Below are 14,690 nucleotides of genomic sequence, written 5' to 3' on the forward strand. Positions count from 1 at the left end.
AATTAATGATGATTAGTGATTGTTTTGCAAAATATAGAAAGAACCCACAATTTAAAAGTATTGTTGAAATAATGGAAAATAAATTTAAAAAATATTGAGAGAACATTTCTCATCTTTATTGCTTAGCTACAATATTAGATCCTAGGATTAGGAAAGATGGTTTAGATATTTTACTTGAAACATATTGTGGAAATATGAATATTGAAATTGAAAATTAAAAAGAAGAAATTAATAGTTTATTATTTAAAATGTATAGTTTATATGAATCTGAATTAACAAGGAATAATAAAAATTCTACAACTTGTACAACTGCATCTTCCACTTCTGAACTTGAGTCTAGTAGTGGAAGAGAAAAATCTTTTTTTTTTTATTTAATAAGTAAGAGGTAGAAATCCACTACCTCGAGAACAAGTTCATTTACTAAAGTTAATTTTTATTTACAAGCATTTTTTTCCTACTTTAGGTGATTCTTCCTTCACCTCGGAGGGAACAAATAATTTTGATATTCTAACCTGGTGGAGTGAACATGCAAAAAATTATCTAATTCTCTCCGCCATGGCACATGATCTATTAACCCCTCCAATGTCTATAGTTCCATTGGAGTTTTGTTTTAGTGCATGTATTACGGTGTTAGACGACAATAAAAGTTGTATGAATGATGAAAGTCTAGAGATGTGCATCCTTTAAAGATTGACTGGATGTTGAAGATAGATTACAAGACAAATGAGGGCATGACACTACACTTGATGTTTCACTTGAAGCAAATGATCAAAGTTAAGAACAATAGAAGAAATTGATGAAGTCAATATTTTTTGCATATTCAATAGTTGTATAACATTTTTTCAAATTATTGTAAATTTTGTTTTAATTTTATTTAATTTATTTGATATTTAAGTGAATTTAATTTATTTAATTCTATTCTTCCAATTTTCATATTTCATTCATCCAACCATCGTATGCCTTGTATCATTCAAATTTAAGTGAAATAAAATTCCTATTTTTGTTTCAATTTGTTATTCAGTTTGAGTCTTTGTCTCTTTGACTTCTTATTTAGTTAAGTATTTTTTTTATTTCTTAGATTTTTTATTTTTTTCAAATAATTCTCAAAGGAAAGTTAAAAATTTTAATTTTACTTGGCAAAAAAATGAAAAAATCAAAAATGTCAAAAAACAAAAAAAAAAAGTCTGGCTCGACCTATGGCCCAACACGACACGACCTACAGCCCGCACAACCCCATACGGGCTTGGGCCGTGGACCATGCTAGGCTAACCCCCCAAATTATCCCTTGGGAGGGCAGCACGGCCCAAGATGGCCTGCGGGCCAACACGGTATGGCCCGTTTTATACCTCTAAGTTTTAAGCCCAATAAAACCTAACATTTTTTTCCCATGCATTGCATGGGGGCCCACTAGTTAATTATATAAAGAATACCATAATCGGTCTGCCATAGCTGTTTTTGGATAAAACACAAAAACCTCCCCTGAAGTTTCTTACAATCATAAAAATCTCCCCTGAATTTTTGAGAAATTCAATGACCCAGATGGAAAAAAGTTAGAATGATGCATCAATTTTTTTCCAAATATCGATTTTACCCTTTTATGAATTATTTTTACATACAAATCGGTGTCTTCTTATTAGGATCCTCTGCAACTCCTCCAAGAAGCCGACGTCCATAAACAGCTCTCTCTCGATGGAAACACAAAACCATTCAATTTATCTGGTCTCGATAAGTTACAATAATAATAATAATTGGAAGGCATGTTACCTTCAGTTTCAAAGAGACTACCCAAATCATATTTGCTAAAATCTAAGCAATAAATTGAACATTAACTAAGCAGCAACCACAGTTTCAAGCAACAACTCCAGGTCGCTCAACCTGCAAAAACAGGACCCATAAACATGAATGTCAAATTAACGACAAAATTCCAGTATCAACCATGATGACATGGAATCTTTTTTTTTTTTTTTTGATAATTATGATGACATGGAATCATTACCTACCTCACATTACTTAAATCAGGATAAATTGCAATTGCATCCTTGAAATCCTACATTAGTCAAATATCAACTCATCTCAATACGATTCTCAGGTTCAATAGTATGAGAAAAATTCAATTATCATTTATCCTTCTTTTATTTAAAACTATTGGTGAATGCAACAGATTTACCTGGTTAGCTGTGGACGATGTGTAAGTTATTAAACATGACATTCCTGCTCTTGTTGCGGCCTAAAAAAGTAACAAACTTCCACTTAGCCTCGGTTCTCAACCAGGGGTTTCAACGTGCAATGACAAAAGCCAGAACTTATGACAATGACTCAAAAACTGGTACTGAATTGATGAAATTACTGTCAAGCCTAATTAAAATTTACTCAGTCGAGTTGCCCATCCAAGCAACTCTTAACAGTAGTGTATCATCAATCCTTCCAAAGTTTTAATCAGCAACGTTTCAAATGATCATTATGAAGTATGAGATCTACCTGAAGTCCAATGATGCTATCCTCCACCACCAAACAATTTTTTCCTAACACACCTAGCCTCTGCATGGTATAATGTTTTACAGGTATATCACTACAAGTAACCAAGTAAATAGCAAAAGATCATCTGTATGAGAACAAAAGATGGATGATAAATTGAAGATACATTACCTTAGAAGCTGTTAAATAAATTGATGGATCAGGCTTCTTTTCCTTCACGTCATCACCTGCAAATATAGAAAAATGTTGCTTGTTTATCAAAAGGATATTATAGACACCATAGTACCAATAGGATTTCATGCAATTTGTTTCTACATGAATGCAAATTTCCATAATGGGGAAAAGGGTCAAATAGCACATGCTAAACAAATCCACCAAGAACTGATTTGTTGTCATTGTTCAGTACCCATGAAATTCAAGATGAAAATATGGTCAATGCTTGTCGCAGTTAAAATCTTGAAACAAACAGTGACAGCTATTTACAGTTGTCCATAGACCCAATGTTGCTTGACCCATGGAGACTCAGGATAACCCTAAACCTTTCTAGTTTTCTTCTTCTGAAAGACAACTTCATATTTTAGGCCCTGTAAAACAGTCAATAAGGTTATTGATGAAATTAATCCCAAATCATTCTTTGACTATGTAATAATTACAGACAAGTTTTTGGTTGAGGTAATCTATCAAAGGATCATGTATTATTCCTTGTTAAGACCAAAAGTGGAAATCATGTACTATGTGGCAACACATGACAGGAGGATATAAATGATCCACAGACCTCTTGCCTGTATCCCTTGAAAGCCTGCTAGTTGGTAGGTTGTGTTTTGTCATTGTCTTTGTTGAATTTGCAACAGCGAGTAAATCGATGGAAAATGAAGTCAAACTACTCTGGAGGGACTTTGTAGCATGGTCTTTGGAACAGTCAAAGACCTATCCAACAATGAGGTTCTTTTTAACAATAAGGATCAAACTTCTCATGTTCTGGTTCAACATTACATGCTAAATTTTTTTCTTCCTGTTCATCTATTATTTGGTTAGATTCACTTGAGCATAAGCAGGTTTCTTCATACACTCATAAGCCCCGCTCATTTGAATAGGTTCATCACTTTTCTTAAGGGTGAAGCTCATTCTTTTTGCATATTTTGGTGTCAGTGAATAGGTTTTCCAGTTAAATATCCAATGAGTCCAAGGTCACACAAAACCAACGCAAGCTGTGCAAGTTACAACTGTTTTATTCACAAGGTAGCAGTTAACGATTGGATTTGGCTTGTAGAAACTTGTGTTCATGAAGATCTCGTTCTCCTTATCCCTCTCTTTTGTGATGGATACCATTTTTTCTTGTTGAAATTGAAACAACCCTTTCATCCTCAGTACTCTCTTTTTTCATAACTCTTGAATGCTGAAATCTAAGTTTTCCCCAGATTTAAGCACCAAACCTTCCTCAAGTGAATCAATAGGTGCATTATCAGCTTACCATGTAGTTTTTATTTCAACACAGCAAATACACTTGGTTACCAGTAGACTCACTTTCACTTAAATCAATGACTAATAGTTTGCACAACTGTTTAGTGAAACCTTCCACCCTTTGATCATTCTTCTACCATTAACTGATGAGAGTTTTAGCAGACACTTTGAGAGTATTCCAATGGTAAGAACTTGTTGTCAAGCTTTGCCTTCATCTTTTCCCAAGTTCAGCTTTTTTTTCAAGGCATCATCTTTCTCTAGTTCTTTGAATTTTTGCCACAACAAAAGATGCTCCCAACAAAACATAGGTTTTTTTCAAGGCATCCTTTCACAAGTATAGATTGAAAGAATGCTTCCAACATATCACTTTAATAATAAAAATCCATTAAATCAAGCTTCCGTCAAGATCTGAGACTAAAACTAAGCTTCAACCTGTAATTTTTATTGCATCTGCTAACAAATTTATATAGAAGTTCACTCTTTAGTGCTGTCATGCTGTTCGAATTTAAATCAGAATCATGTCAGTTAGTGTCATTTGAAAACCTAACCCTGTTTGAGAAGAGGAATGGATGCTGAAAACATTCTTTTCATAGTTTCTTCTATTGCAAAAGATCTAGAATAAATTCTCTTGTTTTCACCTTTGCTTCTTTTATCTGGCAAGCATCTTGTTCACAAAACAAGAGAACTTATTCTAGATGAAGGTAAATAACAGACAACAAGGGAAACCCACGTTACCACCAATTGATGCAGGAGAAAGGCTTTTGAAATGAATATAAGAACTGGACTGGGTTCTGACTTCTGATAAGATTCTAAAGTACAGAAAGGTTTATGTGAAATGAAGGGTCAGAAAGATTTATTGTACTGTTACAGAGCAACACATTTTGGTTGACAACCAAGTAACAAAATCACCCCCAAAGAAAAGGTGCAGTTGCATCCAAGTCTCTAAGATGAAGGACTCTGAAAACATCAACCAAGGAAAGGTAAAATTGCTTGACTTATTTAATAAGAAATGCCCAACATAACCAAACCTTGTGCTTGATATTTTTTTTTCAGAAATCACTCAAAACAAAATCTTAGAAACTCCAAATGAAACAAAAACGACAAAATAGCAAAAAAACAATTTTGCCTAAACAAGGTTACATGTAAATGACTTTAATTCAACATAGGGACTCTACTATTCCAATTATCACAATACACAACAATAACCTCATTGATTTCCAGCATAAAGCCACATGAAATAGCATATAACTCCATTTAATTTTTCACAGCATTTTATTTCTCAATGCTATGATCTAACATGGTATGGTTGCTGGTCATTGAGAGAGAAAAAAACAGATATGAATTAATTAAAAAATCTAAATTTTCTATTTTTTTTAACAACTAGAAATAGTTTCATTTGTGCTCTCAGATGCAATGAAATACAACAAAGAAGTTATTTCAATTCGCACAGCAACCTAGTCTCAAAAATAAAAAGACTTGCCCTGGGGAACAGCATAGACCATGGGAGCTCCAACATGAAAAAGAAACATGCACAAACACTAGTTTCAAGGGCCCACTAACAGGAGAAATTAACTCCCAATTTGTCCACCTAGTTCTGTTGATCCAACATGGAATTGAAAACTGATAAATTGACAGGTAGAAAAGAGCATGAGATAGCTATTATAATGACAAAGCTTGCTTAACTAACTTCTATATATCTCAATTGAGGAAAGCTTCATCTACCTAAACCAAGTCAAATATCAAAGAAGATCACTTCCAGGAAATAAACAGATCGCTAATCAGTAAATGAGCAAATGCCATCAAAATTCAAACATGTTAACAATATGTTATTTTTGCAATCATATGAAAAAATTCATCAAAATGCATCCCCCCTCTCTATCATGAAAGGTGGGTTCCTTCCAACCATGTTATCAAAAGAAAAACATACATTGTGCTGCCTCAAAATCTTAGGCAATATGCTAGATTGTCAAATGGCATGAATTGGAATAAGCATTCTCTGATGGAGAAAACACTAGTACAAATATATAGGTTTAATAAACCATTTCCAATTCATGAATTCTCTACTTTTGCCTAGACATAAAGTCATCAAGTACGAGTAATATTAATTTACTAAGAAGCACCTATATTAGCAAGGCATTCATTACAGAATAAATTTACAAAACAATTTCCACATAAAAGCATTAGTCTCATTTTTTTGACATACTTTTTCATCATATCTTGTTCAAAATCAGAGATCAAGAATCTCAACATATTTAAGAAGCAGAATTCCTATAAAGAGTAGCCACAACGATAGCCAAAGATCAATCACATAATCTTAATTTTCCCTTTTTGTTTTGGAAAATGCTTCCATCATATCAGGCTCAAGTTTATATATCAAGATTAAAGAATCCCAACATATTGATAAAGCAGTGTAAGTATCAAAAGCATCCAGAATGATAGTCAAGATTAGTATCAATTAAAAAAAAGAAAATGAGGCAAGAATAAACTGTGGTTCCCCTTTTTCTTTGACATAGTGTTCCCATCATCTTAGGATCATGCTTAGTGATAAAGGGTCCAAAATTACTTGGTTAACAATGTTCCCATCAACAGTAGCAACAACATTTTCCAAGCTATCAGATTTTAAATGTATAGTAGAAACTTTCACCTGCAAGAAAGCAATCGAGACCTTGAAAACGCTCCTACAACAAGCACACAATTATAAATAATAAATCCTACAAGTCAAAGTTGTACACAAGTAAAACCATATGATAGACTCACAAATGTTAAAGTATCATACTGTTAGAGTAAAAGGACTCACAATTCCAATAAGGTTTTCAAGACAGAGAATAACTGAACCTTTGGTTGCTGCAGAGCAAACAGCTAGTTTAATTCCCTACACAAGAGGGAAAATTAATTATTTAAAATTGTTGGGTAAGCTATTGTAAACTTCTTGTTTTAGGGGAAGTTGATCAAATCAGTACAATATGATGGGAAAGAGCCAATGAAACATATAATCTGTACACAGAGAAGACTGCATATGTAAGGAATGCATGAAAAATCAAAATGTATTAGTAGGACTTAAGTAGCAGATTGATATATAAGAGAGAAATACAGAAAATAAAAGGAGTTAATGTTCCAAGGTGGAGTTATTGTAATTTAAGTTATCTAGTTAATCTTACAGCAGCCTTGGCTTCAATACAGAAAATAAAAGGGGTTAATGTTCCAAGGTGGAGTTATTGTAATTTAAGTTATCTAGTTAATCTTACAGCAGCCTTGGCTTCATCCATCAGTCTTATGACTCCGGGTCTGGGTTTTACCTGCACATAAAAGTATCAACTGCATTCTTTACAATGACAAGTAAATTTACAGATACACTAACTGATCAACATAGAATAGAATAGGTAATTTTATCCTTACAGATCCAGATCTGATTATTTCCTTGTACCTTTCAGTTTTCCAGTCCTACGAAAGTGTAAAACATTGTCAGAATGCAAGTAGAGTGTATACATTTCTATGACTGCATACATACGTAAGGATATAGATATGTATGGGAATAAGCCACATGCTTATTATGCAGAACAGAGAAACTGGAAAAGCAAATTAAGAAGCAACTAAGAAACTAAAACACATATGACTGCTTATTAAGAAGTCACATGCTTATTATCCAGACTGAATATGATAAGTTTATTTCGTAATCAAAGAGAACTAATTTAGCAATGTTGTTATTGAAAAAAAAAAAAAACTTATGGGTTGATGAGCTTGCATTCTGAAATGTTGCTTTCCTTCAAACAGATATAATATGCAATGTTAGTCTCCTGGGGTTCCAATTGCAAATAATGTTAACAGGTGGCTTCATAAGATACAACTATTAAGTCTTACTAATAACAAGGAGATTTCAATAAGAACAAAAACGAATAACTCAAATTGATCAACAGGATATCAGCAGACATACCTGAAAGGTGTCAATTAGCTTCTCTCTGGCATTATCGTCTTCCGGAGGGGTTTCAGAGATTGATGAAGATGGCCATCCATTCTCCTTAAAATACCTGATAATCAACAAGACATCAATCAACAAAAACGGCACAAAAGAAATTAAAAACTTTGAAGGCCAAAACTACATTCAAGAAAAAAAAAAGAAAGAAAGAAAAACGAATGAAAGAATTACAAACCATCTCATTTTAGGTTTTCCCCCACCAATCCGATTTTGGAGTTCGTCGTAAAATGCAGAGTCCCAGTAAAGAGGCTGTGGAGACGAAGATGGACAACGAACATCGAAATGAGCAAAAGCATCGTTATAGGCTTGTCTATGCAAATGCTCGGACTCGAGGATCACGCCGTCACAGTCGAAGATGAGAGCTTGAAGGGCGGACGAAGCCGATATGGAGAGCGGTTTCTTCAAAGATCTTCTGCTGCGAAACGTAGAAGAGCGAAGCCTACGAGAAAGCAAGATAGAACTGGGGAATATTAAGATGGAGGTAGAGGTGGATGGAGTGAAATCGGCGAGGAAAGGGGATGTGAAACGGCGAGAACTGGAGGAACCGGGAGGGAGGAGTTGAGACAGCATCGAAGACGATGACGACGCCATCTCTCTAAGCTGTATTGGATTCACTGAACTCTCGCGAGACAGACACCGAGGGAGTGTGAGCTCCGAAGTTAGGATGAAAATCTGGCGGGTAGCTCGTGTGGCTACCGATGTTTTGCATTAATAACGGAACTGTAGAGCTATAAACATTCAAAGCGTCAAAAAACCTCACACTATACACCAATGTCCGAAAACCTCCCCTCCACACACCAATGCCCACTTTGGCATCAATTCCAAACTGCAACTGTATTTTGAGCCTAAAAATTCAGACCGTGGGCTGAACCGTCTCCCTAATTTTAATGGCTATTCTATGGATTATAAACCTACCGTTATTAACCGTTAAAGCCGTTAAAAACAAGCGCGGAAAGACATATTTGTGCCCGTCTTAGGAGGGCTTGAGCTTTCAGGCAGCGGCTACTGGCTTTCTACATGGAAAGCCTATAAATTATGTTTGGTAAAAGCCCCGCAAAGCCAGCATACGCCCTAATTCGGGCTTCTGATGTTTCGAGCTGGGCCCCACATAAATTTGTTAGAAGTTGTATTTATTTGGTAAAACTTTGAAAAGCCCAAATCATTTCCAATCTATCAAAAAAAGCCCAATGGTCTGATGGCCCATTGAGCGAATAAAATAGGGAGAAGTACCAATCAGCCCAGCTCAGAATTTATTAGCCACAAAGTACAGGGAGAATGCATCCTGACCGTGAATTGATGCCAAATTCACGGACAGGATGTGGTTTATAGGGGGGAGAGGGCTAGTTGTAGGGAGTGGCTGGAATTCAGAATTCTGCATCGTGTGTATTCCTACTTTTCTCAATAAAATATGGAGCTATTTCAAATTTCAACCTCTGGGTAATTTATAGGCCTGATCATGGGCCGGGCTGGGCTTAGCATCAATGTTACAGGCCTCAGCCTAGGCCTTAGCCCGGCACTCGGGCCTAATTTTCAAGCCCAGGCCCGGGCCCTATTGGGCCTAGGCCGAGGTTCTGGGCCTAATGGAATTGGAATTGAGACTTTTTTTCACTAATCTCAGATTCTCGAATGTGGTTATAATCTATTTTCTCTTTTTATTCAAGATAAATAAAAAATAATAATTTATGAACTGAACAGAATAAAGAGGAAACAACTGGGTTGGGTGATAACTGATATGAAATCAATCAATCGCCCAACACACAAGAAAGACATTCAAATTGAGATCCCCACCCCAAAACAGAACTAATTAACAGTTTAACAAAAACCTCTACTCAACACAGGAAAGACACTCAAATGATGTCTAAACTTTGAAGTCTGAACATTTGAACAATGGTAGAAATTGGAGAAGTCTGATTTTTCTCATAGTCTTAATGTTTTACAGATATTCAATCATGGATACAGAAACCATTTTGAAAAATGCATTCAACATGGAGAGGTGTTGAATATTGGCTGCATGGATAACCAAAAATTCTATCATTGAACGCCCTGATTTTTATTTCTAATTTTATCCCTATTAATAATATAAAACAGCCAAACTAACACCGTGATTTTTATTTCTAATTTTATCCCTATTAATAATACAAAAAACCAAATTAAAATATACCCCATTATTTTAAAAAAATTTAAAAATAAAATGATCAATGGCTCTTCGTTGAACAGCCAAACTAACAGATACCCCATTATATCTATTAACCATTATTAAATATTTAAATAAAAAAATTAAAAATGAAAATGATCAATTCTCTTGGTAGAACACCCTGATTTTTATTTATAAATCTACCCTATTAATAATACAACTTTGAATGGATTGATAGCCAATCTAGCAAATTCATAGATTTCTATTTTACCCTTATATACAAGAGATAATTACCCTAAAAACATGAATATGTGGACATCCAAATTCTCTACGTAATGGTTATCCTATTAAAATAGTCATGATGCTGGTTAAATTTTTATCAACCCTGATTTTTATTTCCAATCAATGGCTCTTCATTGAACAGCCAAACTAACATAATGTTGTATAATTGGGGCTTGACCTACCTAGATTGAACTTAAAACTGGACCCAGCCTTCTCGACTTGCATCCTTAAGATGGAAAGAGAGAATAAGACATAAGACAGACTTGACAAGTCCACACAAGACTAATATCTTCAAGAAATGACACCTCTGTCCTTGGTTAAACCAGATATGACGGAAATGACACGTCTGTCCGTGGTTAAAGCAGACGTCGTAGCTGAGTAGACTCCAAGATCACATTCCAATTTTCAAATATCCTGTTCCTGTCGTTCCCACCGGAAAAAGTATTTCTATCATTCAGGACTAGTGTTTGGGTGTGACTCCGATCCGGCCCAATGTAAGGCTGGATCTATCTCTTTTTATATTTAAAATGCCTGATTTTAACAAGAAAAATGAGATAAGTCCTTTTAAAATAAGGAACGCCAAATGCAGTCTAGGTGGATTTTGTTTTCCACCGGAAAAAGTATTGTGGATTGGATTTTTTACAGACCGGCCGGAGGGTCTACGTATGTTATGGACCGACTAATGCGAGTTCCTGGCCACGCTGCATATATCTGATTCTCATGTCTTACAACTAAGGACTGGATCAACATGTCAGAGCATCCTGATAATTCCTGACCAAAAAGGATTGAGCCACGGTGGTCCAGCTGACCCAGCGGTTGAAGGAAAAGTCCGGGCCTCAGCGAGCTGGTTTAAGATGCATGTATTCAGATTTCAGTCGTTATGAGTTGTGACAATATAGTATATGTTTGGCTGCTGTATATGTCTGGGTTGGAAGCGTTGTAGGACGTTTCCTGAGACACTAACAACCCCTTCTGTTTGTTTTGTTACGAGTGTTTTATGTCTGTTTTCAGTATTGGTATCCATTATAAAAAGTTTACATCATGTTCTTGTTGGCAGTAGTGAATTCTAAATTGAAAAAATGTTGAATTCAGCATTTCTCCAGGCCATGCCTTCTTGATTTTTAAGGTATGGTTTGGAGTACCATTTTTTATGGAAAAACGATTTTAAATATGTTACCGTTTTTTAGAGCACCGATTTTTCCATCGTGGCATTGATGTATCACCGTTTTCTAGAGCAACAACATTGATGCCAAAACACCATTTATGTCATGCGTGTCGTGGCTCATGATCCTGATCGGGATGCATGAGTGCCACCACATACATACATATATCTACCTATGTACTTTTTCAACCTCCACTCTGCTGGTTGCTACTTCCCTCTCACAGAGGGGGAGTTCTTTTTCTGGATTTTGTTAGGGGGGAAACCAAGAATCCTATTTTTTATTTTTTTAGATTTATGTGAAGACTAGGAAAAGTTTATTTTCCTAAGTATCACTTACCCCATCTCCTAGGTGGATAAATAACTTTCCGACCTGGGGAAGTTGTCAACACTTGAATGGGACAAAAATGTTCCTTTTAATAATGAATTTTTACGACTAAAATAATCATTGACTCTTTGCCTTATTTACATGAGAAATAAAAGAATATGGATAAATATATTTATACAAATAAGCCTTTTCTAAAAAGACACTTGCCCACGTAAGTTAATGAAAAGCAAACGGGGCCAGAGTAGTCACAACTCACAATCCTTTATAAACTATTGATTTTGAGATGGAAATAGCCTAACTATTTTGTAACAGAATCAAGTGAATCTCTAAGCAAGCAAATGTTAAAGAATACTGGCCATTTCAAGTTTTCAAGCTCCCTTCACATCAGATCATCATAGGATGTATATACTCTATAGCGTGTGGAGAGAGAGAAAGAGGGGAAGGGTGGCAGGGTGCTATCGTCAATCGCAAAACAAGTAAAAGCAGAGGAAGAAAACCCATCTTAATTAAGCAGCCATGATTAAATGAGACACAGTACGCCTGTTACAGCTTCTATACAGTATAAGAAGATACAGTAAATTCCCATCGAATTAATGTGCCGTGCCACTAAAAATAAATTCCTAAGGGAGGCAGGGGCCCTGTTCAACAAGTTAATAGTAAAGCAAAAGTAAGACACAACTGTCAACAATGATAAAAGAAACCCATTTTGAGGAACATTACATGACCATCACAAATTACAAGTTTATGCATGTCTCCTCTGCAAGTCTAAGATGAAACCCATCTCCATTTTCAGGCTCAGGCTCAATATGACCCTCGAATCCACTCTTCTAAGGGTTGAATAGTCGACTGCCGCATCGGCACTTCCAACACAACGGCTTGTAATTGGCGAACTTTCTGCCCCCCGCCGATGGCGACGACTCCAAGTAGCCCATAGGATTCGTTCTCCCAAAACTGGGTGGGTATCGGTTGCGTTCCGGGAGAGTTGGCACCTGAACCGCTATGCAAGGGTGGCACTCGTTGCACTTGTTATGGCAAGTTGGAGGGGTCGAACCCAGCCTCGTTTTCTCTTCCGTTATCAAACCCTACACAGTAAGTACACACAAGCAAGAAGCAACTCCATTAAATAAACATATCACTTATGATGGAAGGTTAGAAGCTGGAATTAATTCAGGAAGATGAGAACCGACCCACACCCAGAATAACAAATCAGAAGATACTCAAGTCGGTTCTATACTCTTACTTTTACCTCAAGAGAGACAGAAGGGGGCCGCTGGGGATCTACACAAGAAGCTGGAGAATTGAGAAGATGGAGAACTGTAAGGATTACTGTAGTTCTGTAGAGGAGGTTTGATGAGTTCACAGTAAAACTCATGGTCATGGAACCATCTCATCTCATCTCACCCTTGAAAATTAACCAAAGATCATTAACAGACAGCAGGAACCAAAATTAACCAAAGATCATAACAGAGAGCAGGAACCAAAGAACAATATTTTTTTTTTTGTTGGTTATTTGAGAGAGAGAGAGAGATTTGGTGGAAGCTACATTTAATTGTGATGAATTACGAAAGGCAGAGAAGGGTAGCATAAATTGATCATAAGTCTGAGCTGATGAGAAGAGAATCAGTGAAAAGAACAGGGCATGCAGAGGAAAACAAATGAGCAGAATCCACCTTAGATAATAGATAGCGGCAAAGAGCAGAACACGGGCTTGTCATTTTTAATATTTCTTCTCTTTCCCTCTTGAGGCAGGCTCAGGCTGGTTATCAGAAGCTGTATGGAAAACGAGAGGCTTATGGGGGGCTTTATAATTTTCGAGTTGAAAAAGGCTAGAGATTTATTTTCCTTAGCCTTTAGATCAAAACAAATTAAATAGGGATAAAAAAGCAGTCCATTTCCCTATAAATTAAAGTCGACTTGAAAGAAAATAATAATAATAATAATAATAGAATAAGGGGCGATGACGCTATGATGGATTGAATGAAGCAGAAAAGGTGAAGGAGTGAAGGAGTAAAGGAGTGAAGGAGATGGAGAGCAAAGAGAGGATGAGGAGGAAAGGAAGCAAAGCAAGACTATAACTTTTTAGTGTATTGAATAGTACAAAAGGCTGTCTTGTATGAACAAATAAATCATGTAAATGGATACAGGTGGTGATACGGTCATCCACGGGTGGACCAACATTTTCAGCTTATTGCCACCCTACCCTACTCGCTAAAGTGTAACCTATTCACCCCTACAGGAGAGCTGCTGGAGCCTGGAGCTGGGGCGGTGAATGGTGATGGGTGGCCTAAATGGGAGGGAACAGAAACCAGAGTTGACTGATTCACGTGTTGTGTTGTCATTAACAACAACAGGACCAGGCTTTTCACCTCCAAGCTTCAAGCTTGAGCCACCCTGCTGGTATTTACGTTTTTAATTGCAATTTTTCTTTTTCCCTACGCTTCTTATTTGCAGCATTCAGTGTTGCATGTCGTAATTAGTGAGTCAACCAAACAGCACAGATGACAGAAAAAAAATGTTGCAGAGACCGCCCTGATCAGAATTCAGATACAAGAGAAGAGACAAACAGAGATAGCAGTACCAGTGAGCTGCGTAGGTTAACGCCTTAAGAACAGAACATCAGTAGAAGTTTTTGTTGAGTTACTTGTTTCTTCTTATTCTTCTTCCACTATTCTGAATTCCTCAGATGAAAGCGATCCAGAGTGAGGTTGCTTTGACCGTTGATCGAAGAGGACACAATGAAAAATAAACTGCTAATTAACTCCGAAGTTGGCATATTTTGGCTGCTAACTCAAAAACTCTTCCTACAACCCTACCCACATGCCACGTACTACTCCATCCGCACATCTGAAAGTTTCCGAGAGATGTCCCAAATGTGTGG

At 36.3% G+C, this 14,690-nt stretch overlaps 1 protein-coding gene and 1 long non-coding RNA gene across 2 annotated transcripts; both read right to left on the minus strand.

Annotated features, from left to right (window-relative positions):
- Positions 1-1,692: 1,692 nt before the first annotated feature.
- LOC104604655 (Haloacid dehalogenase-like hydrolase (HAD) superfamily protein) lies at positions 1,693-8,619 on the minus strand. Its single transcript, XM_010269096.3, has 11 exons — positions 8,085-8,619; positions 7,868-7,961; positions 7,333-7,377; positions 7,182-7,232; positions 6,734-6,808; positions 6,581-6,614; positions 2,647-2,702; positions 2,479-2,538; positions 2,168-2,227; positions 2,001-2,047; positions 1,693-1,875 (listed from the first exon to the last, which is right to left on the minus strand). The coding sequence occupies exons 1-11, from the start codon at positions 8,498-8,500 to the stop codon at positions 1,830-1,832; spliced, it is 984 nt and encodes a 327-aa protein (XP_010267398.1). The 5' UTR covers positions 8,501-8,619; the 3' UTR covers positions 1,693-1,829.
- Positions 8,620-12,297: 3,678 nt separating this feature from the next.
- LOC104604651 (uncharacterized) lies at positions 12,298-14,096 on the minus strand. Its single transcript, XR_736441.3, has 2 exons — positions 13,059-14,096; positions 12,298-12,894 (listed from the first exon to the last, which is right to left on the minus strand). It is a non-coding gene; the product is annotated as an uncharacterized LOC104604651 (long non-coding RNA).
- Positions 14,097-14,690: the final 594 nt, after the last annotated feature.

This window comes from Nelumbo nucifera, chromosome 5, assembly GCF_055504915.1.
Source record: "Nelumbo nucifera cultivar China Antique chromosome 5, China Antique-T2T, whole genome shotgun sequence".
Classification (NCBI taxonomy): Eukaryota; Viridiplantae; Streptophyta; class Magnoliopsida; order Proteales; family Nelumbonaceae; genus Nelumbo; species Nelumbo nucifera.

Bases quoted from the DNA above. Each gene is read 5' to 3' on its own strand.
- LOC104604655 (XM_010269096.3), bottom strand. From the start codon at position 8,500: ATGGCGTCGTCATCGTCTTCGATGCTGTCTCAACTCCTCCCTCCCGGT. The intron at 7,962-8,084 runs GTTTGTAATTCT...GTTGATTATCAG, and splicing joins GGAAAACCTAAAATGAGATG to GTATTTTAAGGAGAATGGAT. The intron at 2,048-2,167 runs GTAAATCTGTTG...TGACTAATGTAG, and splicing joins CATCGTCCACAGCTAACCAG to GATTTCAAGGATGCAATTGC.